The following is a 27693-nucleotide window of genomic DNA, read 5'->3' on the forward strand; positions in this document are numbered from 1 at the left end:
TGTCTTCTCTACACGCTGTGGGTGCTACCCACAATTCCAGTATAATAAAGTCTCTCTCATCTGTGTCAGTCTCTGTTGAGGCCATGCCTATCGAAGTGAGTTTCCAAAGGTTCCTCCCTGTGGGTGGAGTCAGCTCTCACTATGATCCAGGGTCCACAACCACACCAGATTATAACATGAAACACTTTATAATAAACAAAGTTACGTGGTTGGATGTCTGGGTAGGCTTGATTTGGAGGACACTGAAGTACAGGGACCACCTTCTAGTAAATCTTCTTTAATTGCTGGTGAAGCTGTAAAACAAAGTGTAAAATCAGTTCATCTTGAGCAAAGTACATGTCAACTGGGAGACTGGGCATAGAAGGCATGGGCATCAGGCAGCCCATGAGTATTTCATGGGGAGTAGGGCCATGTTTTAGTTTGGCATATTTCTCATACTCATGAATACTAGTGGGAGAGCAGAGGGCCACTTTAAAGAAGTCTCATGGGTAATCTTATCCAGTTTCTTCTTCAGGTCCTGATTTCGGCATTCTATGACACTGGAATGCCTGAGGGATGGTATGGTGTGTTGAACTGGCACTTTACTCTGAAATACTTTCTCAACCTCTGCATCACTTTTCTTGTTAAATGAGAACCTCTGTCATTTTCTGTTGACTCTGGGATTCCGAAATATGGTATAGTCTCAGTTAAACGTTTCTTTGATTATTAAAAGCAAAAAATAAAATAAAATACATCTCTTCAATAAAAAGGTTAAACATGAAATGTTTCTTTGCAACAGTTATGGTGTCATCCTTCGCTACAGGAAATACCTCAGTCCATCCACTAAACATTCAGACAACATGCAGAATATATCTCCATTTTGTCACTTATGGTATAACAATATCCATTTGTAATCTAACAAAAGTCCCCAAGGAGCGTTTAGGTGCGAGGGCTCAATCTAAAAGCCTTTTCCTATGTTATAGACTGTGCTTGTACTACATCTCTGTACAAAGTTTAACACAATGGGTCCCAAGCCTGGGGCCCACCAATGTGACTGGATTTTCGACATCAACCCCACCCTGCTAGAGTTCCAACCCTGGTGTGCTACTTGATCATGGTTGAACAAAAGGGACAGTGGGGCTACAGATTTGCTTCAAAGGAGTCCAAGCTGGTATGGGGGCACACTTCACTATGGAAATCTGTGAGGGAGACAACAGAGAGTGCAACAATACTTGAATAAATTAAAAATGTTTAATGGGGAAGTCAGGAGTCCTTTAGCTTGCCAAATGGCCCCAAAGTTGTGCACCATGCCAAAGGCATACTGTGAATCTGTGTATATAGTGACTGATGAAGAGGTGACCAACAAACAGGCTCTGGTTAAGGCCAATTGTGCTGAGGCATTTTTAGATGGATGTGGGACTCCAGGTGTGCAATCTGGAGTGTAAATGCAAGGTCTTCTTGTGCTGCTTTAGATGCTGACAACCTCTTGAACAGTGCCTGGGCAACAGCACACAGCTTAGATGGGGCCTCAGAAGCCCAGGTGATGCATGCTTCAGCCACCCACTCTCACAGTTTGGGCAGGAGCCTTTGGTAAAAGAAATTTTGTAAGGGTAGCTTGGTTTCATTGTTAGGGTCCTCCAGTCCAGATAACTGTCCATTCAGGAAATCAGAAGATTCCTCTGAAGCTGACATTTCATATTAGGAAATTTTTGGCCAATTAGTTTTGGGAGGAAAAATTTCTAAAGCTGCCATGAACAACCTTTTTCTGCCTACCTCAGAGGGAGAGATGGGATTGGGTAGTAGAGGATCATGCCAGTTAGCTTTAGTGAACAAATTAAGGTGAATATGTTGTGGCAACACCAATTTGAGCAGTTAATCATTATCTACAAATGTGGGGGAGTATACAGAGAGAAGCACTTCTAACTCTTCTTTACGGTAATGAGACAAAGATTAATTGTCATCAAATCATTTCTGGGCCAGGAGACATAGACCTCCTGTATGCCATCTTCATTGGCAGCTGGTACTGTCCACAGCGGGAGCAGAATCACTGGCTTTGCCTTTGGCAGAAATTCAACAGGAGATGTTTCTGTAGAGAAGGGATTCCGTAGCACAGAGTGCTGACACCCAGATCCCCCTTACACCCTGGATGATTGGCCATACCCACCAGTGATACACTAGGTGGTAGGGAATCAGGATTATCTTCCCCAGCTCCATTTCTAGACTTTAATTACCTACAACCTGGGGCAGGTGAGAACTGCTTCTGGAGATCTTCTAATTTCTGGTAGTCCTGTTGCAGTGCTTGGTTCGCTTATCAATTGAAGCACTCAGTGTCCAACCCTTCCTGAAATGTTTTCTCTCCTTATGGCTGAATCCTTTAAGATATCAAGGAATCGCATGATTGGAGACATCTGAGCCGCCTCCTCCAGGGACAGTGCAGAGGAGACATTGCTAATGTGACACACAGGAGTTGTGGTGTCATACTGAACCGGTAATGAGAGGGAAGAGTTCCTTGACAAGGTGAGACAAGATTTTCCCCCGAGAGCACATCCTGAGAAGTAGATCTTCGCATCCTAGCCTGATAAACTAGGTCAGTGGTTCTTAACCTTTTGTCGTCTGGGACACACCTGATAGATGGTTCTCACATGTGTGACACACTGAACATGTGACCATCATGGGGCTAAATGTAAACAAGCACTCTGCATCCACAGGAATCCTCTCGGGCCCCCAGCACTGAGTGCAGAGCAGAACTAGGGCACTACCCTGTACAACTCTCCATACAAAAAAAATATTCTGGTTCTGATGACATCTCAGTAAAAGCAAAACAAACTCCTTTTACTACCAGGCACAATAGCCTTCCTTATAAAAAGATAGGATATGCATTAGTGGTAAATTACTATTGAGAAAACACAACAAATAAGATTGATACAAATGCCTACATGCTAGTAAAATACTTCACCTCTGTCACACACCCAGGACTGACCTTCACTAAGTACGTAAAAACCACAAATTATAAATATGGAGACAGAAACTGGAATGAAAAACCAAAAAAGCCATTCTGCATGCAGTACAATCCTGGAGAAATGGAAAGAGAAATATAGCACCTAATATATTCCCCAGGATCTGCAATAATGCACACAAACTAACCCGCACAAAGTTACACCTGTTTTATGGAACACACTCACAGTAACAACCCTATCTATGAAAAGGCAACACTACAAATATTAAACTTGGCCCTAAACACTAATACACTTCCTATTAGGAAAGCAGAATAAGCCAAGCTGCTATAGAGCCCCACACAGAAATAATTGTAAAGCTATACTAAAAATGTTACAAAACAGCTGCTCAACAGAATAAAATCCAACAATTAAAAACTCATAAAAATTATTAAAACATGTCCAAATATCAAAAGAATATTTCAAAACAGCAGACATTGCATAATACCCAATAATTAAAATGGTAGTCAATCAAGAAAAATAAACTTAAAAAGCCACCTTTACTTACCCTCTCCAGCAATTCTCCTACTCCTTTCTCTTCCAGGCCAACAGCACTCACCACAAACAGCAAGAGCTGCTGAAGCTCTGTCCTCACAGTCCTCTTCCTTAGAGCCCACAACCAGTCACTCCCCCCCCACCCCCAGTTAGACCGCAGGACCAGTTTCGGTCTCTCTCACACCACACCAGTCATCTTCTTGACCAGTCTCTCTCACACACACTAGACATTTTCCTGACCAGTCTCTCTCTCTCACACAGAAACACATCACTTCCTTGACCATTCTTTCTCTCAATCATACACATGCTCTCTTGTATACAAGCTCTCAATCACACACAAATGCTCTCGAACCCATTCACACCAGCTCTCACCCAGGCACCCATTCCCACCCAAGCTCTCACCCAGGCACCCATTCACACCCACAAACAAGAGCTCTCACCCAGGCACCCATTCACACCCACACACAAGCTCTCACCCAGGCAGCCACTCACACAAGCTCTCACCCAGGCACCCATTCCCACCCCCCACACATAAGCTCTCACCGCCAAACCTTTTCTTCCTTTGCTGCAGGGATGGAATCCAGTTCCACCGCGGCTTTACTCAGGCGGGCCTTCTTTTTCGCTGCCAAAGGGATGGGCTCCTGTGCTGACCTTGCTTGGTCGGGGTTGGGTTTCCTGCCACCACAGGGATGAGCTCATGTGGCGGCCTTGCTTTGTCGGGGTTCAACACTGCTATTCTTCCCACCCCACCCACGGGCTATGCGATGCCCCTTCTTCCTGCCTCACTGGGCAATCGGAGGCTTCCTCCCTTCTTCCTACTGCCACTGGCAGGTAGAAGGGAGGAGGCTTCCAATTGGCCTGCGTGGGGGCAGGAAGAATGATGGAGGCTTCCCATTGGGCGGTGGGGGCAGGAAGAAAGGAGGCTTCCCATTGGCCTGCGGGGGCTGGAAAAAGGGAGAAGGGAAGTACAACCGGGGCAATTAGACACCGGGAGCCACGACACACTGGTGTGTTGTGACACAACGGGTGAGAATTGCTTAACTAGATCATCCAGAATATCTTCCAATGGGGGATCAGGACAAGAGGGAACAATGACTGGATACAAAAGGACAGGGGTGTAACATGGGAGAGTTGGGCTATGGATATTGCAGACTAGAGAAAGCCCTTTCTCACCTCTCATCTCTATTGCATTGCAGATGCCAGAAACTGGGGCACACCCATTTTTTCTTCCTATATTTGCAACTCCAGGTCGACAATTTTTAAGACTGCATGCCACTTCCTCTTTTGTATTTTCACTGCATAGAGCTCTTAATTTTTCCTTTGCCTCAAGCAATGCGTTTTGAGATCCATCAAGTCTAGAGGGCGTGAATAAAGTGGAGGCAGCAAAACACTGCACGGAGCGGCAGTAGCCACAGAGGCATTCACGGAGCGGGATGCCAGTGGCCAGTAGTTATTGTTCCACCTTCACGGAGCGGAAGGATGGAGGGCTGCTTTCTCCAAAAAAAATTTAAAAAACCAAACAAAAAATAACAGGGGTGGGTAAGAGTATGGGGCAAGGGTTTGGCCTGCTTGTTACAGCAGTTGCTACTCCTAATTGAGCTGGATGTCACTTGGATGCAGATCCGGCGCTGCTCTCTAAATTGGTGGTGGGGTGGAGGGGAATTAGGGCTGGAGGGTACTGGAAGCCAATAGTAACAGGTGGGAGAGAGAAAAAGGGAAATAAAAATGGATAAAGTGCGTAGCTTGCTGGGCAGACTGGATGGGCCGTTTGTCTTCTTCTGCCGTCATTTCTATGTTTCTATGTTTCTATAAGATTCCACCAAAAACTTTTTTAAACTAGCTTTTGCAGATTTTCTTCCCTAAATGAAACTTTGCGCCACCAGTGCTGATAGGCTAATGATTCATCTGAACTAACTTTTTCTCTTTCTTTCAGAGCCTTTTCCAGATATACAATTTTATCCCAATCAAAGGTCCTGTCAAGGAGAAACTGCCTCTGCCCATTATCTTTAGTATAAGAATGCCATCTCTTCAAGTAGGTTGCATTGGTGGGGCCATAGTGGTGCTATATCCTATTGGCTGGTGTGTTAACAGGTGGCTCTGGTACAGGCATAAAAAAGCCCTGACCCATAGCAAAAATAAAAATCTAGACTATCAAGCACTCCCTCTAATGTGTGCCAGCCACACTCCCACTCACAAGCTGCAGTCCCCTACATCAGCAGCTGACAAAGGTAAACCAGAAGTTGTCTTTTGGTTAGTCTGGCTCTCCCCTTCCTTTTAGGATCGCTAACACTAGGCATAAGTAAACACAACAAGGAACAGTTTTCCCAAGACACTATGCCCAATCTTCCCGAAACCCTTCAGTCTGGGGACTTCAACTCCAGTTAACAGGATTGTCATTAGTAAACACGGAAGCAAAGAATTCATTCACCCAGCCAGATAATTTATGATCTAATGCTGTCTTCGGCTCTGCCAGCCTGGTCTCCAGTGGTGGCCAGCGGCTCATTTTTAAATCCACCGGCTTGGTCTCCGGCGGCAGCCAGCAGCTCCGATCTTTGACTCCACCAGCCTGGACTCCGGCGGTGACCAGCGACTCCAGTCTTCGGCTCTGCTGGCCTGGTTTCCAGTGGCTCCAGTCTTCTGTGTTGGTTAAGGAGAAGGGGAGTGCAGGCCCCACACAGCTGCTACAGTGAAAATTAAAATCAGAGAATTGAGCATGAGAAGAGCTGATATGGGCTGATGTTACACATAGTGGCTCTGCAGGGATGGGGCTGCTGCAACCAACACCAACCACATGACTGGGCGTCCTGGCCTACCAGGTCTTGCCCAAAACACCGATAGGCCAATCTGCCCCTGATCTTATATAAATTACGTAGACCTCAAGTTCAGTTTAGGGATAAATTAAAACTTTTAACCTTAAATTTTAAATCACTTAATGATTTTATAGCTGTCTGCCTTAGAGAATTCCTTCATAGATATGTTGATTCCTGTGCCCTTCAGAGCCTGGTCTTTCGAGAATGCCACCATTAAAACAGTTTAAACTGCAAACCACCTGAAGCAGAGTCTCTTCATTTGCTGCTCCCCAACTCGACGTGGCTTTCAAAGGAACTTCAGCTGGCAGCTGATTTTATGAAGTTTAGGAAATTCCTTAAAGTTCACCTGTTTATTCTGGCATTTAAGTCTCAAGGACTGTTTATAATGCATCATCCTGCTTTTCTGATTTGTTATACTTATTTTTTTAAATTATATTTATTGCTGAATTTTGTTTGCATAAGTGCTTGGTTATATTTTTCATATTATTGAATTTTATTTGTGTTTGATAATGTAGTGAGAAATTATATTTTCCTCTTTGAGCTTTGAAAAGAGATTATAAATCTGATACAAAAATAACATACTGTATTTGTAATCTCTAAGTTTCCAAACAACGCTGAAGAATTGATGTCCGTATACCTATGTTAACTTGTGTATCAGTTTCTTCAAAAATAAACATTTAAGAGTCACTGATATTTTCCCTGCTGTGGCTTGTCACTGGTGAAGGGTCTGGCAAGGTGAGAATTCAGATAATTTTCTGCTGAATTTTTAAAACCCGATGCACGCCAATACCCGGAGATATGCGAGTGGCCGGGCCACAGATGCGCTGACCGCATTTTCAGAGCAGCACGTCCACGAGTGTATCTGCTGGTACATGCGGAAGAGCCAGGATGCTGAAAAAGGGTGGGGTGGGGGCCAGTTGGGACAGCGCCATCAAGTGCTGTCTCGGTGAAGCGCCAGCCGGCACGCAGAACTTACTTCTGCTTGGGACAGCAGGTAAGTTCTGCAATAAAAAAAAAAAAATAGGTTGGGGATTTAGGGGTTGAGGCGGAGAGGGGAAAAGGGAGGAAGGGTACCCAAGGGAACTGGGGAAAGGCCTAGTTGCGTCAGTGCGCATTTATTACAAAATTCCCCCATTGTGCGTGCGCAGATATAAAATCGGGTGAGCATGTGCGCGCGGGTAGCAGATTTTATAACGTGTGCGGCGACACGCACATGTTATAAAATTGGCACGTCCATGTGCATGTGCCAGGAACCACGTGCACATGGACACCCATGCGCCGCTTTTAAAATGTACCTCTTTATGAACTATTCTTGTGCGTCTGTGTTGCGTAACCATTCCAATATGGTTACAGCCTTGTTTTCTATTCTACTTCACCAATGCGAAAGCTCAGTTTTCTGCTGTTTAAGTTGCTCACCAAATTATGTTGGTCTTCTGCTATGGATTTCCTTCTTCTCACCTTTTCTGTCTGTTAATCCAAATTGAGTAATTCTTTATTGATTTTACTTTTTTTATTTTTTTGTCCTCCTGCTGGATACTTATGCTGTTTTAGTATTGAAAACACTTTAATATGTTAAATTTATTGATCATTTTCTTTCAGTGCAGCTTAATTATATTTTTGTGAGCTGTATCTCTCAAAAATGTTGTCAGTGTAACCAGCAGTTTCAAATTGTGCTCCCTTTAAGATATGTCCCTGAGAGGATTTTTTTTTTTAATTTGTTTTGCAGGAGGTTTAATTCTCCTTCTTTAGTTAGGGTCCATTTGTGTTCCCAGTTTGATTGTGTGGTCAGGTTGTTAACACCCCCTCCTCTTCTCTGTGTGATACAGGTTCTCAGCCAAAAGGCCAAAAAGGAACCATTCTCAGCTCATGACTTACACCTTGCATTTGATCATAACCAAAAAGAAAATGAGAAGCAATCTTTACTATCTGTGACTTGGAGAGGACCACAGTTTGTCTTTGGGTGAAATATGCTCCAGAATATTGCATTACACTTTCAAGTCATGCCAGGAAAACTTCTGTGCCAACCTGTGGAAGAAGTCTGAGGGTTGTGCTTCAGTAGCTTGGAAAGTTGTTGCCAGAAAAAATCCTAGGAATAAGAAGCATATCTGCTGATGGTCCGGACTAATGTCTTTATTGACCCAATGAGTGCCTTATGATTCAATTCTTGCTCTGTTCGAATGGCTTCTTTGTACTCGAGGGGTTGTTAAAGGATCCTGACCAACTGACAACCTCCACAGTCCATTTTATGTATTTTGATTCTATAAAAGTAGAATTCAGACAATTATGAAATGAACTTTAAACACCTGTTGCTTATTCTTAATTTTTGTTAGCTAATTTGGTATTTTTTTTTTTTTTTGGTGTTTAACAGATACCTATTAGTTAACTAATTGCATAGGTTTGACAGCGTTCACAATGTTTTTTGCTTTTTTGGAGATAAAGGATAATGGCTTACTTATAATTGTACTTCCTCAAAAACAGCATTTTAATATAGCCTCTCAAACTTTTTTCTGCCCCCTTTGGAGATTGTCTATCTGTCATTTTTGCTTGCACTTCTCTCTCTTGTATAAAAGGAACTGAGGTAATTGGTGCATGGTAATGGCTGATAGCCCTTTGAGGTGCACTTGCATTTTAATCTTGCTCAAAATTTCTCTGCACAAGCCAGAGGACCTTACCCATTATTATGATTTTGTTAAAATGCTTTCGTTGGAGAACAATTGCAAATTATGAATTGCTTTCTCTCTCTTTTTGGTGTATGTATCTCCACCTGTGTAATATTTTTACAGCGAAATTGAGATGAACTCAGAAGGGATGGTTTTAATTTGCTTTATTGAATCAAGTGAATACTTTATTTAGAGAAGAAGTGCACTCATGCAGGTTGCTGTCTGCACGCCAAACTGCTGATCAGAGAGTCTTTATACATGATGGTAATGTGCTGTGCAATATAAGCTAAAATATATACCACAAGGGAGAAAGATAGAATAGGTTACATACACTGTTCCTGAGTACGATGAATGTAAAACTCCATTACTCACTTCAAACAGGTGCTTTTTGTATGAAGTTTGAAAGAAATATAAAACTGCTGATGAAACGATTTGTTTGTATAGACACCACTTAACTTCCCGAGCTTTAACCAGACTTAAGGGCTAAGATTTATTTTTTAAAACATTGAATGAGTTGAGGATTAAAGACTAATATCCTTTTTGGTGTGAGGTGCTGTTAGTTCAGATACCTTATATATCGTTTCTTGTGATTCAGAAAAATACCATAAACGAGTTCCGACTTTCATTGGTGTATTTAACGATTGCAATACTTTTTGTCTGAGCTAAAACTTTTTAAGTAGGTGTGAAAAGAAACTATGTACACTTTAAATAAATCACTGAATGTTTTAAGCAATTTCAGTACGAAAATGTGGCATTGTATTAAAATTAGAAATAATGGGCCAGCCAGGTGACTTAGGGAAAGAAATGTACACTGGCATGTGGCCACACCTCTCAAAGTATCTTCCGGTGTCAGGGTTCATGTTCATATGATTTGTTGTATTTGTGTAATGGCAGCAGTTCAATATTTCTGTGCTGAGGGATTATTGACTAATATTGTTCCTTAACTTTTTTCTCCTTTATTTATACAAGCAATTGCAATTACCACTTGCTCTAGTGGTTAAGAGGTTACATAGCCTCCACGAAGTCAGTTACATTGCTCATATTTAATCCTCAGGAGTAGCTGGAAAAGAATAACATGGCTATTCTCAGGGAATCAGATTTTTGCCTTTTTAGCACTTTTCTTATTGGTTTATGCAAGGCATAATAAAATCTGGAGTGTCTCCTAAATGTGAGCTTTCTCTATGGCACACATTGTAACTGCTTGCTCAGCCATTAAATGAATATGAGCATGTCTGCTTTATATAAGAACATAAAAATCTGCATCTTTCTTTAATAATATAAACATCCTGAATTACTTGTTCTTAAAACTTGATAACTGTGCCTAAATACATGACTTCATCTATGACTTGACAGCATTACTTATTTTCTGTCATGTAAAATGCAGGATTGAGACTACAAGAATTGTAGTGATCACATGAATATTTTGAAGTAACAGTTTATCATTTGGCATACCATTTCTGTGTTTTCCAGACTGCACTTTCTCCTTTTTCTCAAGTTTGAAAATTACTAATAGAACTCTTTGACACATTATATAGTCCTGTGCTACTGGCTTTTCAAAAGTAGAGTTTTTCTAACACTATCAGCCAAAAATGTGACACTGGGACCTATAAGCAGAAAAAATTGCAGACACAGGGCAAAATGTACTAAAGGGCTTTTCCAATTTTATATCCATGGGAAAGCCCTTAAGTACATCTAAACCAGAGTGCAGAAATTGTGTAAAATCATTCAGCCTTTATTTGAACACCATTCTTTATAAATATCAAATAAAAATCAAGACTAGAAATCAATAGTAGTAAAACCATACCAATAAAAAGAATATTCAAAGCAACTGATGAATAGAATAACATCCAATAATTAAAAATTCATATTTAAAGATAGTGGAGCCAACTTTTAAATGACTTAAGATGATCTTTGTTATTTTTACATATCTTGTGGATAGTGAGTAACGTACATATTGTTTATCATATTGACACCAAGCGTATAGTTATTGTTTTGGTGTTAATCTTTTGAAATGTACTTTTATTGATATGGGGCGGATTTTAAAAGGATTACGCATGTGGCCCGATTTTCCTTCGCCCCCCACCTTCCCCTCCCTTCCTCTATCTAACCCGCCCCCCAGCCCTACCTAAATCCCCCCCCCTACCTTTATTTTGTAAATTACGCCTGCTTCTGGCAGGCGTAACTTGCGATCCTCCGGCACGGCTGCTGTGCCGGAGGCCTTGGTCCCACCCCTGCCCTTTTCACAAAGCCCTGGCGTCACATGTTATAAAATCTGGCATACATTTGTGCGCGCAAGTTTAAAAATCCGGCCCATGGTGTATGAAGAGTCCCAATACTCTATCCATGTTTCTATTGTGCTTTTTACTATTCAGTAAAAACAAATGACTAAAATAATTCATATTAAAAAAATAATTTCCAAACACTAATAAAATATTTTGACATTGCAGACATATCAAATGACACCCAATATTTCAAACTACTATGGATAAAAAATATCTGCCACGCTCTATACTTGAGAACTTCTGATATCTAGTCACTCTGAGATTATCGTGGATTACTGATTTTTCCTGTCACATGCGCACACAGTTTCTCTCACATAAACACGCACAATATACATACTCATGCTTGTGCTTTCTTTGTCTCATTTTCATTTCTTCAGCTGCTGGCAGAATGAGCTCTGCTAGTGGCCCTCCTGGAGCTTCTTTCCCTTCTGCTGGATTGGCCTGGTAATGGGGACGATCACCGTGCTGGAGAGCAGGAGTCAGCTGTCAGTGGCAGGAGCCCATTCTGCCGCTCCTTTTCCTGTGCCGGCCCTGCAGCATGTTCAAAATGTGCACAGCTGGTGGTACTTCTATGCTTTTTTCTTGCATCATGAGATCAGCATAGAAGATGTGCAGGCTCTTTAGGTTTTGAATACTGCAGGACCAGCACACCAGAAAGAGATTGTTTTGAAGAACTATTAGACTATATAATATGTTATGATTTTAGTTGTATGTATGAAGTACTGTTGTATGTATATATACACAGTGTGCATTTAACTTTCTTTTAAATAAAATACTACTGAGCTCAGGCCCATACTGTTTCCGCCCTAAGATTTTGATGATTAAATTTAACAATCATGAACAGCATCCTTTGTCATCCTCCTTCCAAGAATGATCCTGTGAAAACACAGGACACTAGTGTTACTGAAATCCTGCTTGCCTTATGTGTACAATTTTAAAAATCAATACCAACCACACTGGAAGGCCCATGAGAATACATCATATTGATTTATTCTTAAACAATCAGTGATTACTACCAGTTGTTTTTTTTTTTTTTTTTTTATCAAGGAGCTCAGTTGGAAACATATTTAACTATGATGTGCTGTTTTGGGTTAGCTAGTACTGAACTGTTTTCATTTACTAGGGCTTCCATACTGCTTTGTATCTATACTTGCCTCCTCTTTCTGTGTGAGTGGAGTTGCTGGCTGCTTGCAGCTTCATTGTACCTTGTAAATAAAAGCTATGCTTTTTTTTTTTTTACTGCTCGAGCAAAGAGAAAACATCCCTGGTTTTTGTTTTTCTTTAAAAGGTTTTCTCTTATCTAAACAAACTCCGTTGAGCCACAAATCTCAAATAGGCTCTCACCATTTAGCCAGGCACATCTTATTTTTACAAAGTTAGTTAATCCTCTACTGCTTTTGTCCATATAACAAAAAATAAATTCTACATAGAACTGTTGCGTCCATCTGTTCTCAGACGGCTTCGAACTCTGTGCCTCACCTTTCTTCCTTCTCTCTCCTCAAACCTTGGGATGATGGCTGGTGCCGCATCTTCATACAGCTCTCTCTGGCATCCCTGGAACGGCAACGGCGACAGTGTTCGCCATGTTTCTCCTGAGGGCCTCCTAGGGTGCGCACAAGCCACCCACGTCTTTATCCACGTCATGGCGGGAACCTCGGGGGCGTCTCCTCCGAGTGACTTCACGACATCCTGGTATTTAGCCTGCCCTTCGTTTGCTAACAAACTGAGTTAGCAAGGATTGGACTGCCTCCGGTCTAAGCTGATCTGCCGCTTCCTAGCTGCTGCAGGAAGCTCTCTCTCTGCTCTTCGGGGTAATTCATCGCTAACCTGGGTTACCCGCTCCTCGGGGGCCCTTTGCTCTCTTACAGGTACCTATCTGGGATATTGGGTACGCGCTCCTTGAGGGCCTGTTCTTCCTACTCTGGTGCCTATTACTGATCTACTTCTGCCTGCCAGGATCTTCATCAGCTATCTACTTCTGCCAGCTATCTACTTCAGTGAGTAACTAACCCTGACAGTCTGTCTCACTTTCAGCTTCAGCGCTCTGAGTCTACATCCAGGACTTTCCTCTACTACCATGCGCTGCCTACCATCTACTTGAGAGTGGGACTGGTCTCCTCTGCTGTGGACCCTGGACTACTTCTACTGGGTTACCTCACTGCTTGCCCGCTCCTTGGGCAAGTACCATCAATCTGTATAATAAATACAAATTCTCTGTGTCTGTGTGTATAGAGTCTAGCTTAGTACTGTGGTTCCTCATGGGGCTCCTCCCTGTGGGAGTGGCCATCACCGCAGTACCCAAGAATCCACTCCAATACCTCAAAACCATAACAAGAACATACAGCAACTTAACACTGAAAATTACATTTCAATCATGGGATTCTTGATAGATTCTGAAAACGTTTTAGCTGGTCTATATGATAAAACATTACTTAAAATCTTCTTGTGCAGAATTGCAATATATATACTAGTTCTGAAAAAATCTGGAATTTGTGTAAGTTCTGATAATATTTATTCTATCAATATGATGAAATGAGTTCTCATCACTGGATACAAACCAGAGATGTACAAAGAGTTGACCCTTCAAGGGTATGGATTGCACTATGCAGGGAAAGATGGTGCATTTGATAAGCAAAAAAGTAAAATAAAGCACAGCAATGTGAGGCAGAAATTCAGCACTGGGAGGTGTAATGTTTGTTTGAATGACAAGGGCTTTCCCGAGAAATAATAGCCTTGGGAAAAGGTGGAACAGGGCAGATGCCAAGGAAGCCAGACAGTGTTGATGGAAAGCAGTACTAGTGAGGTTATTTAGCCAAAGGAGCTAGGCCTGGTTGGACAGCACCATGGTAAGGACAAGTGGAGGAGTGGGCTATAAACCAGGAGACCAGGGTTTGAGTCCTGCTGTCGCTCCTTGTGACCTTGGGCAAGTCACTTTACCCTCCATTGCCTCAGGTACAAACTTAGATTGTAAGCCCTCTGGGGATAGGGAAATACCTACAGTACCTGAATGTAATACACTTTGAAGTGCTGAAAAAAATGTGAAAAGTGGAATAAAAATCTAAATAAAATAAAAATGTCACCTTTACTTGGAGGCCAGTAGGACCCACAGCTCAAGGCTGACCTCCAAGCGGCAGTCTACATCATGGTAGTGCTGTCAGAAAGGTGCTGTGTGGCTGAGGAGCAAGGGTTGGTCAAGCAAGGCTATGTCAAGGATGGAGCCTCCATTACTGAGAGACAAGGAAGCCTGGAAGAGGAACCATTAGGACCCATAATATCAAAACTGACCAAGGCATGTCAAAGCATAACCTGGAAAGTAAAGCCCAAGTATGTTATGAGGAACAGGATGTTTGTGTGCTTCAGAATGTAAGACAATGCTGTTTTCTGTAGACGTTGAACTGCAATTAGCCTGTGATGTAACAGACTGGCATATAAAACCTGCTGTTTTAATGCCTCTGACTACAGTTGTGTTTGGACAACCAGGCAGCAGTGCCAGGCAGGGCACAGACACGGGCATTGATATAATCTGTCAAAAACTATTGTAGGTATATCAGCCTTTGAGACCACACAAGACTTTTTTTTTTTTAACTCTTTATTTATGCATTTATGCATTTTAAATCAAATATATTGAATGCTGAATGCAGAAAAAATAGGCAATGTACATGGTTAAACATATCATAGTAGAAAAAATATAAAAATAAAAATTATTCCAAGACATACACCAAACTTAGACCCCAACTTAAAACATGTCTTGTTTTCATATCTGAAGAAAGGACCTTTGATATCTCAAACTTATTTAGTACATTCTTTTTATTGGTCCAATTACAGGTTTTACAACTTTAAATTTTACAATGTATGCACAAACTTAAAAATTTCAAATATTTTTATATGCATTTAATTTACAAGAAAATAAAACTGTCACATGCCAACATACAGAAGAATTCAAACCATGTAATCAGAAATTAACAGATAATAATGAATGATCTCATCCCACTATTTATTTTTTGTATGCTTTTAAGCAATTAAAAATTATAAATATTTTGGGCTTGATTGTGCTTATGTCCTATTCCACAGCCTTTTTCTTTCCTTCTTTTTAGAGTATCCATTGTGTTAAATTCTTGAATGCCTTTTACTTCTGCAAATATTTCATTAATTTACTATTTTTTTCTAAGGATGTTTTAATGTTTTTGCTATCCTGTCCCATAAGTATATTTAATCTCAAGGCCAAGAAGAACTGTAAAGATTTTTTGAAGGTTAAAAAATGTAAAACCATTTTTTACATCATGTATAATATATCTAGCCTATACAAATATCAGAAATGCCATATAAAGTCATACTACAGCTCCATCAAATCGAGCATCCTGTCCTAGTCAATCCAGGTCAAAAGTACTCTGCATAATTCCAAAGAATAGAGCCAATTCCTCTTGCGTTCCCAAGTCTACATGGCTAATAATAGTTTATGGACTTTAACTCCAGTAATTTGTCCAAATCCTTTTTAACTCAAATAAGCTAACTGCTTTCACCATATCCTCTGGTAACAAATTTGATGGTTTTTTTTTTTTTAATTTTTTATTTATGCTGCTTTTACATTTTACAACAAGAAAAAATAGACAGTGTACAATTATTTAGGTAAATTGTTAATACTTTTACATATTGAAATTTTTTTTTTTACTGTCTATTACTTAGTAATAAGCAAAAAGGAATTAGTATTACTCCAGGTAAGGAAAGGAAAATAACAAATGAGTGAAATAAAAGGAAAACAGTACAAGACTTATACAATTGAAAAGAGAGACATTACTCCTAATATACATACTTTCTGCCTCGTATCACTTGCTAATCTTTAAGGGGAGTGAGAATAAGAATCAAGGAAGGTTCGTAATTGATTAACTACAAATTTGATGTTTAATTGTGCACTGAGTGAAAAAAAAAGTTATCTGATTTGTTTTAAATGTGCTACCTATTAGCTTGAAGGCATGATCCCTAGTCCAAGTACAATTTGAAAAATAACAGTTACCTGTTAATCCATTGCACCTCATTCATGATTTTGTAGACCACTATTATATCTCCTCTCAACCATATCTTCTCCAGGTTGAAGAGCCCTAATCTGATTAGCCTCACTTTATAGGGGAGCCATTTTATCCCTTTTATCATTTTGGTTGCCTTTCTTAATTATAAGGTAGATTTTAAACGCATTGCATGCACAAAAATGGCCACATATGTGTATAAGTGACCCGAGCAGGAGTTATGCAAATTTTAAATAGCTGAGAAGAGCACGCATATATTGAGGTACATACACCCAGAAAAAGTAGACGTAAAAGGAGCAGGACATGGGCATTTCAGAGGCGGGGCCAAGGCTGACATTTCACTCCAAATTTTCCTCTGTGTTATGCGCAGGAGTCCAGTAAACATCGGAGGGAGGGGGTCGAGAGAGAGAGAGCCTCGTTACAGGGCTCAATCTGATACACTCCTTATATGGACCATTGCAAGGGAGCACACTTTCATTCAGTGTGAGTTTTCAGGAGGTGGGATGGGGATAGGGAGGCGTTATTATAGACACATTCAGAGGTATCCATTGTAAAATTCACATCATTAAAGAATTTTAGACCTTATAAGTGATGAAAAGGTGTTATGTACAGTGCAGCTAGCAGAGACTGCAGTATATAAATCAACTTCTCTTTTTAGAATTTTTATTACTTATAAGGTCAAAAAATCTTTAACTATGTGAAATTTACAATGGATACCTCTGAATGTATCTTTAACACCATCCCGTATCCCCAGCCCACTTCCTGAAAACTCACCCTGAATGAAAGTGTGCCCCCTTACAGTGGTCCATATATAGTGTATCAGACTGAATCCTATAAAGAGTCTCTCTTTCTCTCTCTCTCTTCACTGGATCTCTGCACCCAGCGTAGGTTATAAAATAGCGTATATTTTTGTGCGCAGCTGTTTTAAAATATACCCTTATCTATTTTGAGGAGGGATGACTAGAACTGCACACAATACTCAACCTTGTTGCTCAGTGGATCAGTACAGAGGTTTTATAATATTCTTTTTTTATTTTCCATTCTTTCCTTATAATATCTTACATTGTGTTTGCTTTTTTTGACTGCTGTTGCACACTGAGCTTAGGATTTCACAGTATTATATGTAAAGGATTCAAGATCCTTTTCCTGGGTGGTGATGATTAATATAGAATCCAGTATCGTGTACCTATAGTTTGCATTATTCTTTCCTATATGCATCACTTTGCATTTGTTAACATTAAATTTCATCTGCCATTTAGACACCCAGTCCCTCAGTCTCACAAGGTCCTCTTGCAATAGATCACAATCAACTAGCGATCTGACAGTTCTTAAACAACTGCAATAAGAAAGGATGCTGGAAAAAATATACAGTATTTGGTAGGAGATGTCATTGTTGAATGAATGAATTTCTCGGTCGGATGCCAGATTTATTTTTTTGGCCTAGCCATTTAATTCTGCTCTTTTGGGCTTCAAACTCAGTTGGCAACTGCCTTTATTGTCCCATAAAGTCCAATCTTTTGGAATTTCATACAGTCAGTAAAATGTTGGCAGTTACTTGGCCTTCTTTAGAAAAGTTTCAAAATCGTATTTTTACACAGAAATCCTTCTGTTTTCTATCCTTTAGCCAGTTACCAAACCACGATAGGACATTGCTTCCTTATTCCATGACTCTTAAGAAATTCAGTCTCTCGTGAGGGATCATTTTAAATATTAGTAACATTTTATAATTGATTTGCAATAATGATATAGTATTTTTATGTATTGTATATCTAACATACCCCAGATTCATCAAAATGCCATAATAACACATGGATAACGCCTGCGCTAAGAAAAAAGGGCGTGTTTATGGTAACTTTAGAATTACCGCACCGTGCGCTAACATAGTGCTTCGCATAGGTAGTATTGCAGGGTGCGGTAAAGTTTTCGCTGAGGGTGGGGAGAGAGAGAGACTATTTATAAGACCTTCATAGTACTCAACTATTTATATCTCTATAAGGAGGGCCAGCTAATAGCTCAAGGTGAGGTGTTGCTGGTTGTTTAGGGGCCAGGTTGACATGCAGAGTGAGATGTATGAACAGCACAGTTCACCTCGGTGAAGATTTGATGTCATTTGGAGTGAGGAAAGTCTCACAAAATTGAGATTTCTACAATGTTCCCTCACCCTAGCTTGATGGACTCTATAACAGGGTACTAACAAGCTAGGGCGAGAGAACATAGTTGAAATCTCAACCTTGTGAGACTTTTCTCTCTCTCTCTCTCTCATTTTAATTAATCCCGCCCCTTCAAAAAATTAGCATTCACAACATACGGTAACACGATTATCACTTGCATTATGATGTTAACGTATGCGTTAACGCCATAATGCATTTTCAATAATGACCCTATTAATAACCTATATTTTTTAAAGGTATGTGTAATTATAGCTAAAAATAGCTGAGTTGCCTGACGTGGTGAATTTAACTTGACTTTAAGAATTGGGAATTTAACTTGACTTTAAGAATTGGGAAAAATGATTAAAAAAGAAAAATGTGGGAATTACATGTTAAATGGCTTGACTGAAAAAATGAGACATTTCCATTAGCTGTATGCAGATGAAAAATTTTATTTGTTTTTTTTTTTGCGCTTTTAAATTTCATTTTATTTTTTGCATACACTTTATGCATGTAAATGCATTTTTACATGCATAAAAAATGTATGCATGTAAAATAAGGAAAAAATACAATTGCATAGCCCTATTTTCCATGGCCTTGGCAGCAACATATGTGGGAAATCTACTTATGATGTCATGTAAAGGATTTGATAAGTTTGTAAAAACATCTTGTGTGTTGAAGTGAGACCATGCGATAACTTGTATATGCACTGTGTGAATGTATATGTGTATTCGCTCAAGAAAGGAGATCAAACAATTCACTAATATCCAATAAGTGAAAAAGAAAAGGTGAAAAAATAATTGAATGTAAAGTTTCAAAACGCAGATACATTTATATCTTGAATCTTCATAGTAGACTTTCATTTCATTTATTTTACTGGCATTAAACAAGATCTTTGGCAACTAAAAATAGCTGAAGAAACTCTCACACTGTTGTCATTTGCCAGTTAAAAATGTTTTTTTCATTCGTATATTCTTTATCAAAACGTGGTCACAAAAATCCCATAAATATTAACCAATTTTTAAACCAAGGCAAAATTTTCGTGGCTTGCAATAAGAAATAAAAGTTCAAAAGTGACTTAGCTTACCTTGTAGAGCGAAAAAGCTTCTCAAAGATCAGACCCCCAACTTCAGTGCTTTAATCAATCTATATCTCTGAATTATTTGAGAATATTTCACTGTACTTAAAATACAAAACTTCATTGCTAAGTTCTTATGCCATTAATCGTATTTAAATGAAAATTGAAGATGAAGATTCAAGGTAAAAATTTGTCTGTTTTGAAGATTTATGTTAAATTAGTTTTTCCCCTTTTATTTTTCACTTACACATATATACATGTATATATAATTCTGTCCGACATAGTTATATATGTGGATATACTGTACATGCTTTATGCTGCTTTAAAGATAGAAATATGAAACAGTCCTATCTGACCTAGACAAATTAATAATTGGCTTTTACTGTCATCTTGAATGGGTATAAAATTATTTAATTTAACAGACTAGTATATTTTAAATTTTCTTTTCATAGGTGTGAAGTCTAAGAATCCCTTGCCAACACTAGAAGGCTCAGTCCAGAATGTTGAGCTGAAGTACTGCAGCACATCATTGGTCAAATCTGCCTCTGGGACTATGGGATCAATAAAAATTTGTGCCAGAGCCCCAGGTATGTGCAGCTGGACCATGTAAAACTTTATTGCCTGTACAGAACTGGACGTACTTTTTACAAGGAGAGTTACTGAAACAAGAATTTATTCATTGTCCCTATGCTTCAGACAAGGTTTTTTTTTTTTTAATTATGCCAGGATGATGCAGCAGGAAAATGACCTACTCAATTTAACCAAGAAATGTTCCTCTGGATTTTGAAGAAGGGCAATCAAGATATATCATAGAATTTATAACGGATTAGTTAAACAACTATTCATTATGTTGAAATTTTTGATTTTGATACATGACTTTTAAATAATATTACTTAGTTTATTATTTTGTTGTAACTGTGGGCATGCATTATCAAAACAGTGATAGGTATTGATTAATTAGGAGTGGAGGAGTAGTCTAGTGGTTAAAGCAGTGGAGTATGAACCAGGAGACCAGGGTTTGAGTCCTGCTGTCACTCCTTAGATCCTTAGATCCACTTTGAAGTGCTAAAAAAGTGCGAAAAGTGGAATATAAATCTAAATAAATAAATAACTAGCATTTTCTTCTATTCTGTTGATGTCCTAATGGAAAAAAGTCCCAAGAGCCCAGTACAAACCTGGTTATCTCAAACAAGGTCTTGAATACTATTTTTTATATTTCTCTGACCATGGCTCTAGAGTGTTAATTTTAAATAGCAGTAAAATACGTTGCTACATATATAGAGAAAATTTCTGTAAATCAGGGAATTCCAGAATCTTAGTTCTCTCTTCTCTTGAGAACATGCCATACTGGGTCAGACCAAGGTTCCATCAAGCCCAGCATTCTGTTTCCAACAGTGGCCATTCCAGGCCATAAGAACCTGGCAAGTACCCTGGCAAGAACCCAAAAACTACCGTTGCTAGTAATAGCAGTGGCTATTTTCTAAGTCAACTTAATAGCAGGTAATGGACTTCTCCAAGAACTTATCCAGTCCTTTTATAAACACAGCTATACCAACTGAACTATCCACATCCTCTGGCAACAAATTCCAGAGTTTAATTGTGCGTTGAGTGAAGAACTTTCTCCCATTAGTTTTAAATGTGCCACATGCTAGCTTCATGGAGTGCCCCCTAGTCTTTCTATTATCTGAAAGACTATATAACCGATTTACATCTACCCGTTCTAGACCTCTCATAATTTTAAACACCTCTATAATATCCCCCCTCAGCCGTCTCTTCTCCAAGCTGAAAAGTCCTAACCTCTTTAGTCTTTCCTCATAGGGGAGCTGTTCCATTCCCCTTATCATTTTGGTCGCCCTTCTATGTACCTTCTCCATCGCAATTATATCTTTTTTGAGATGCGGCGACCATGGAGTCTCACCATGGAGATGGAGATGGAGATGCGGAGACCATGGGGTCTCACCATGGAGCGATACAGAGGCATTATGACATTTTCTGTTTAATTCATAATTCCCTTCCTAATAATTCCCAACATTCTGTTTGCTTTTTTGACTGCCGCAGCACACTGAACCGACGATTTCAATGTGTTATCCACTATGACACCTAGATCTCTTTCTTGGATGGTAGCACCTAATATGGAACCTAACATTGTGTAACTATAGCATAGGTTATTTTTCCCTATATGCATCACCTTGCACTTATCCACATTAAATTTCATCTGCCATTTCGATGCCCAATTTTCCAGTCATTCCCGGAACGCCTCCGACATGCCCCCGACACGCCCCTTTTACCAAGCCCCGGGACTTTCGCGCGTCCTAGGGCTCTGCGCGCATCGGCGGCCTATGCAAAATAGGCGCGCCGGCGCGTGAGGGCCTTGCGCGCATAAATCTGCCCGGATTTACGCGCGCGGGGCATTTAAAATCCGACCCTAAGCCAACTTGATTAATATCAGTTAATGGACTTCTTCTCCAAGAACCTATCCAAACCATTTTTAAACCCAACTATACTAACTGCCCTAACCACATCCTCTGGCAACAAATTGCAGAGCTTAATTGTGCGTTGAGTGAAAAATAATTTTCTCTGATTATTTTTAAATGTGCTACTTGCTACATGGAGTGCCCCCTTTTATCTGAAAGAGTAAATAACTGATTCATATTTAACCATTCTAGACCTCTCATGATTTTATAGACCTCTATCATATTCCCACTCAGATGTCTCTTCTCCATCCAGAACAGCCCTGAGCTCTATAGCCTTTCCTCATAGGGGTGCCATTCCATCCCCTATATCGTTTTGGTCGCCATTTTCTATAACTTGAGCATAGTTTATACACCTATTTTATTAAAAGTGCATCATTTATATTATACATTAAATAATTGTAACATGCATGAAATAATCTTCAGTTCTTACAGAGAGGCAGATGTTTTATAAAGTTGGCTGATATATGCTTGTATTTCGCTTCTGAAAATATTTGTGTGCATACTATCAAACACCAGTTCACCGAGACCTCTATCAAATAACCCAGTTAAGCCAAACCCTCTACCACTTGCTCTAGAACCTGCACACCCAAAATCAGATAAGAAAAGTCAGATTTAATATCCATGACTTGATTAGCAGGTATAAAGGCTCTCACACGTTTGATAATGTATGTGCATGCTCCATTTATAAAATATGTAAATATTAATGTACTTCTAAATTACATCTCAGGACACCTTGAAATGTCATCTTTATATATACACGCTTTTCCATGTGGCAGAGAAAATATGTGTATATTATGCCTTGCAGAGAGGTTATATATTCTTGTGCATACCAATTTTACGCACACAGAGTAAATGTCGTTGAAAATTACACCAATATTTGGATCAAGATAGCTATTTCGTCCTCATCTAAGGTCTACGTCTGTTGTGATAGAATTTGATCTACACATTCCCATTACTATCTGGACATGACCTCCCAACAGTTTAGTAGGTTTGGACTGAACATTGTATACAGTCTTTTTGAGGAGTAGAGTTGAACTCTATCCCCTGTAGTGCTTTTTTATGGTTTTGAATTTTCTTTCCTTATAAATAAAAAAAGAAACTATAAAACATGATTTTCCAAACAAAATATTGCCACTTGTTTGCAGTTTTGTTTGCAGTTTTCCCCTTTTTATGTCCAATATGGTTCTAGGCTAGGGAGTTTAACTTGTGTGCCCATGGTGAACTGCTTATTCTTGGAGAACATCTGTTTTTGATAAGCATCTTTGCCTTTATTTAGGGATGTGACAATGCAAGACATCACAGAGAAATGGAAGTAACAGTACCAATACCATCAATGTTAAAATGTAGAACATAGTAATGAGCAATACAACTTTCATTAAAACGTTAAAAATAAGATAAGAGCTATACGTATGAGTCAGTTATAATGTCTTTCATTCATGTCACTCAAGTCTTTGTCTCCATTGTCAGTACACCCTCCATATATTATCTTAGGTCACCTGTTCATTGAGAAGAGAGGAGACTTTTTCCATTACGGCAATTTGAGCCACCACAGATTTCCACTGGTTAAGTGTGTGTCTGGTGGGGGGGGGGGGGGGGGTGAATTCTAGTAAGTACCTGTAATATGAGCAGCATGCAGGAATTGAATGGCAAGGAGTTTAACAGGTTTACTAAGGTTAGCATTGCTCCATCTATCAGGAAACATAATCAGGCAGTGAATTGGAGAGGTTGACTCAGTATAGCTTTCAACAGGAACTCAAATTGGCACCAAAAATTGCTAACAATGAAGACAGTTCCACCAGATATGAAAGTGTGAGGCAGGTTCACTACACTCCCACCATCATAGACGTCTAAATTTTGAGAAGAACAAGAGATACCTGTATGTCCTATGTAACAAATAGAGCATTAATTCCCTTACTTTATTGCATTGGGACAATTTGAAGGTGGAACACCATATCTGTTTCCAATCCTCCTCGTCCAAATTCAGAGATAAATCTGCATTCTGTTTCTCTATAAACGTGGCATATGTTTCCAGGACAAATATACCATCCATCAAAAACATATACATATGGGAAATCAAACATTTATTATACTTGAAATGAATTAATAGGGATTCTAGACCTGTATGAGGTTGTAGCATTCTTCCATATTCCACATGCCTCATAATAGCCCTTTGCAATTGGTAATACTGCACAATATGGAATTCAGTCTTGAGGTTCTGGGAACTCTTCAAGTGACACCCCAGCTGAATCTGATCTAAATGCTTGAAGCATTTGGGACTGGATTGAAGCTTTGCATAAAAGAATCTCCCACTTATATGCTTATTGAGGAGTCCCTTCATGTTTTTATGCGTTAAGCCATGAGGCTTTATGAAGAAGATATAGTATTTATGCACATTCAGGATATTGAGCATTTGAGATTGTTATGATTGTATGAGTGTGGATTTTAGGGGTGTTTTACATTATTAATTGGTATGTGTGAGAATTAGGTGTGTTTGCTAGCTTTGTGTGAGTTTTAGATTTATGAGTGTGCACAATATTGGAATTAGGTATTTCTATTGGTATGAATGTTTAGGAAGGGATATTATATTGTTCCTTTAAGTAGGGATAAGGGATATCATACTGTACCTCTTTGTATGTGTGTATTGGGGATGGGGGAACTAAATTTGATTGTGTTGATATTGATTATTGGCTATGTGTATTTTATATTGTATTATGTTATTTTGAATAGCTACAATTTTTTAGCACCATTATATGTAATTGTAATAAACATTTGTGAAATTGTGAACATTTTTATTGTTAAATTTGTAATTGTTGTTTCTCTCATAATATATGTGACGTTTTCTAAGCCATAATATGCCCAACTCTCAATCTCTTGGCCTGTGGCAGCAGCTCAGCCAATTTAAGGGTAGCAGCAGGCCACTCATTTTCTCCCCAGCTAAACTTTATTGTGTCCCTTCTGGAGCATGCCTTGGTTGGGAACTACTGATCTAGAACTCATGTCAAAACACTACCAAGAAATGATGCCAAACTACAGAACACTACTGGGAGAAAGATGTTTAAATCAGCAGTGTTTCAGAGCATAATTTTAACTCATCAATTCCAGATGATCCAGTATCTGTACGATATTCTCTACCAAATAAAAGATGCCTCGGCTAGTTTTCCATCAAGACTGGTTTATACCTCATCTCAATGAAGTGGACAAATGTGCAAAGCATTTAATTAAATCAGCTTATGTATTTGATACAGCATAAGATCATCAGCCATAGCAATAGGAACTAGGAGACTCACTTGGCTTGACCAAGTGGCAGATGCCCCTTGTTCTAGTGATAACTTATTTGGGGAAATAAATCAAAGAAGCAGTGAACCTCATAAAAGATCAGTGTTCTGGACAAGGAAGTCAAAATGGCAGGATAGGGGAAGCAAGAAGAAATCTAGCTTGGACTGGCAGTGCTGAGCTCCTGACAATGCCACTGTGATTTGGCATTTTCTTTTATGTTTGCAGATGATGAAAAGAAAAGGAAAAAGTTGCATTTTTTCCTTTGTGGATCCTGATTTATTTCAACTCGTCATACATCCAAATCAGAGGATGAATATGATGGAAGGAATGTTGCATAGTGCAGAAATTTATTTATTTATTTATTTAACACTTTTCTATACCGACCTTCATGGTAGTAACCATATCAGATCGGTTTACATCGAACAGGGTAAAAAACTGAAACAGAAATAAATATATGAATGGAGGCGGCAAAGTTACATTCAACAAGTAGGGTGAACTTGGAGGCTTAATCAGCTTGAAAGAGAGGCCTAGGATGGCAGAAAACTAGTAATATAATACATTAGGGTAAGCGGGCTAGTGCTTAATGAACTTAGAGGTACAAGGTTCCATCACTCCTGAAGGGAATTTGGTCCTCTAGTGTGTATCCGAGGGATCTGAGAAGGCTTGGCGGAAAATCCCTATATTGGCCATCCACAAGTGGCGGAAATCCCTATATTGGCCATCCACAAGTGCGGTTTCAGATCCCTTTTCACCCACTAAAGCACTTGAGCTGGCCTCAGAGAGAGAGCTTGGTGGATTCAGGCTTTTCTTGGATTTGGGCTGAGGTAATTGGTTGGAACTGCTTGAGGATTCTAGTGTGACATGGAGAAGCTAGAGTTGGTTGTATTGCTGGGAGCAGAAGTTCAAATACAAATCCAGCAATTGCAGTGTGAGAATGAGAGTGAAAGGAAAGTCTCCAAGACTAACAAGGAGGAGGTAGTGATGGAGTAAATTTGGCAAGTTAGTTTGGAAATAAAATAAGCTTTGGTTTCTATGGTTAATGCTCTTGAAAAATCTTTCTCTGACTCTAATTACTGAATATCAGGGGATTATGGAAAAAGTGCAAATTGACTTGGAGAAAAAAACGAGGTAATGTAGTTGGTGATGAATAACTTGGTTCAAGATAACATTGCTTTAAGAAGAAGGGTGGAGTACTATAAGATTGATCAATTTTCCTGTGGTTAAGGGGATCTCTCCCCTTGAATTTTTAAAAAAAATATATGTTTAAATGTTTGATGATTCCTAAGGAGTCAGCTCTACCATTGTTAAAAGTGCATTTTCTTCCATCTAAAGAGCCAATTGATTTGAATATGTTAGAAGATGTTTCTTTGGAATTAAATGCTGCTGACTACCAAGTAATTATTTAAAAATACGTATGTTGGTGATTTTTCTCCTTGAATCAGATCAGTATTGGCATATTAGAATTTGTAATACAAAAATAGATTCCTTATTTTTGGATGGATAGATTCAGATATATCCTGATGTATCAAGAGCTAACCAGTTGAGATGAAAAAGGTTTTTAGTTTTAGGCTTTGATATTTTAAAGATTAGTGCTGAATTTAGATTGCATTATTCCTGTAAGTATTATTCCTACTGCCTATTTATTTTATCCCCTGCCCAGTTACTTTCTCCCTGTTGAAATGTATTTTCCAAACTTTCAGTTATTATGTGAACCGGTATGATGTACCCACTAATGCCGGTATATAAAAGTTTCTAAATAAATAAATAAGTATAAGGTTAGGCTGTGATACTTATATTTTTTGGGATCTTGACCAGCTTTCTGTCCTCCAGAATGAAAGCAAGGAAAAGGATATTTTGAATTATTTGATTTTGGTGATTCTGTTTTCTTTATGGATCTCCGTTAGCAAGGTTTCATTTATATATTATGCCCTTCCACTTTTGGTGTAATTTGGAGGCTAAAATCAGGAAGCAATTTAGGTTAATTATTATATATACTTTTTATTCCCTCATAAATTATCTGGTTGTATTGCTAAATTGGTGGCAAGATGTTAACTTGTCTTGTTTATTGTTAAATCTTAAATATGAAAAAAGATCTCTCTTCCACTTTGCAGACTTTAACAGCCAGAAGAGCAGTCTTCTCTAAGGAAATACCAGCTTCAACCCTTTAGAAGAGAATACTGTTATTCCCGCAGGAGGTAGCAGCCTGATCCTAACATTCCAAACAGCAGCAGAAACAGCAGCAATCAAGACCTTGTTCCTAGGATAGAATTCAACCTCACAAAAATTGGGACCTTGTTTTGACTGAGAGTTATAATCCCATCTTTTCTGCAGAAGCTCTTCTAGTGGGGGAAAACTTCAATGTTTTTTAACCACCAGTGGACTTCCATTACCACAGACTGTTGGGTCCTCACTATAATCTGTATTTGCTTAATGCTTGAAATTTCAAGCTCTACCTCCCTTCATTGCTCCATACCC

General features: G+C 39.2%; 1 protein-coding gene across 1 annotated transcript in view; it reads left to right on the forward strand.

Moving 5' to 3' along the window:
* The window catches only part of VPS13B (vacuolar protein sorting 13 homolog B), a 2198633-nt gene that overhangs the window by 619107 nt on the left and 1551833 nt on the right, over positions 1-27693 (forward strand). Inside the window, 1 exon segment of the mRNA XM_029587199.1 lies at positions 19921-20055. Coding sequence (XP_029443059.1) covers positions 19921-20055 — 135 coding nt within the window.

This window comes from Rhinatrema bivittatum, chromosome 2 (assembly GCF_901001135.1).
Source record: "Rhinatrema bivittatum chromosome 2, aRhiBiv1.1, whole genome shotgun sequence".
NCBI classification, from domain to species: Eukaryota; Metazoa; Chordata; class Amphibia; order Gymnophiona; family Rhinatrematidae; genus Rhinatrema; species Rhinatrema bivittatum.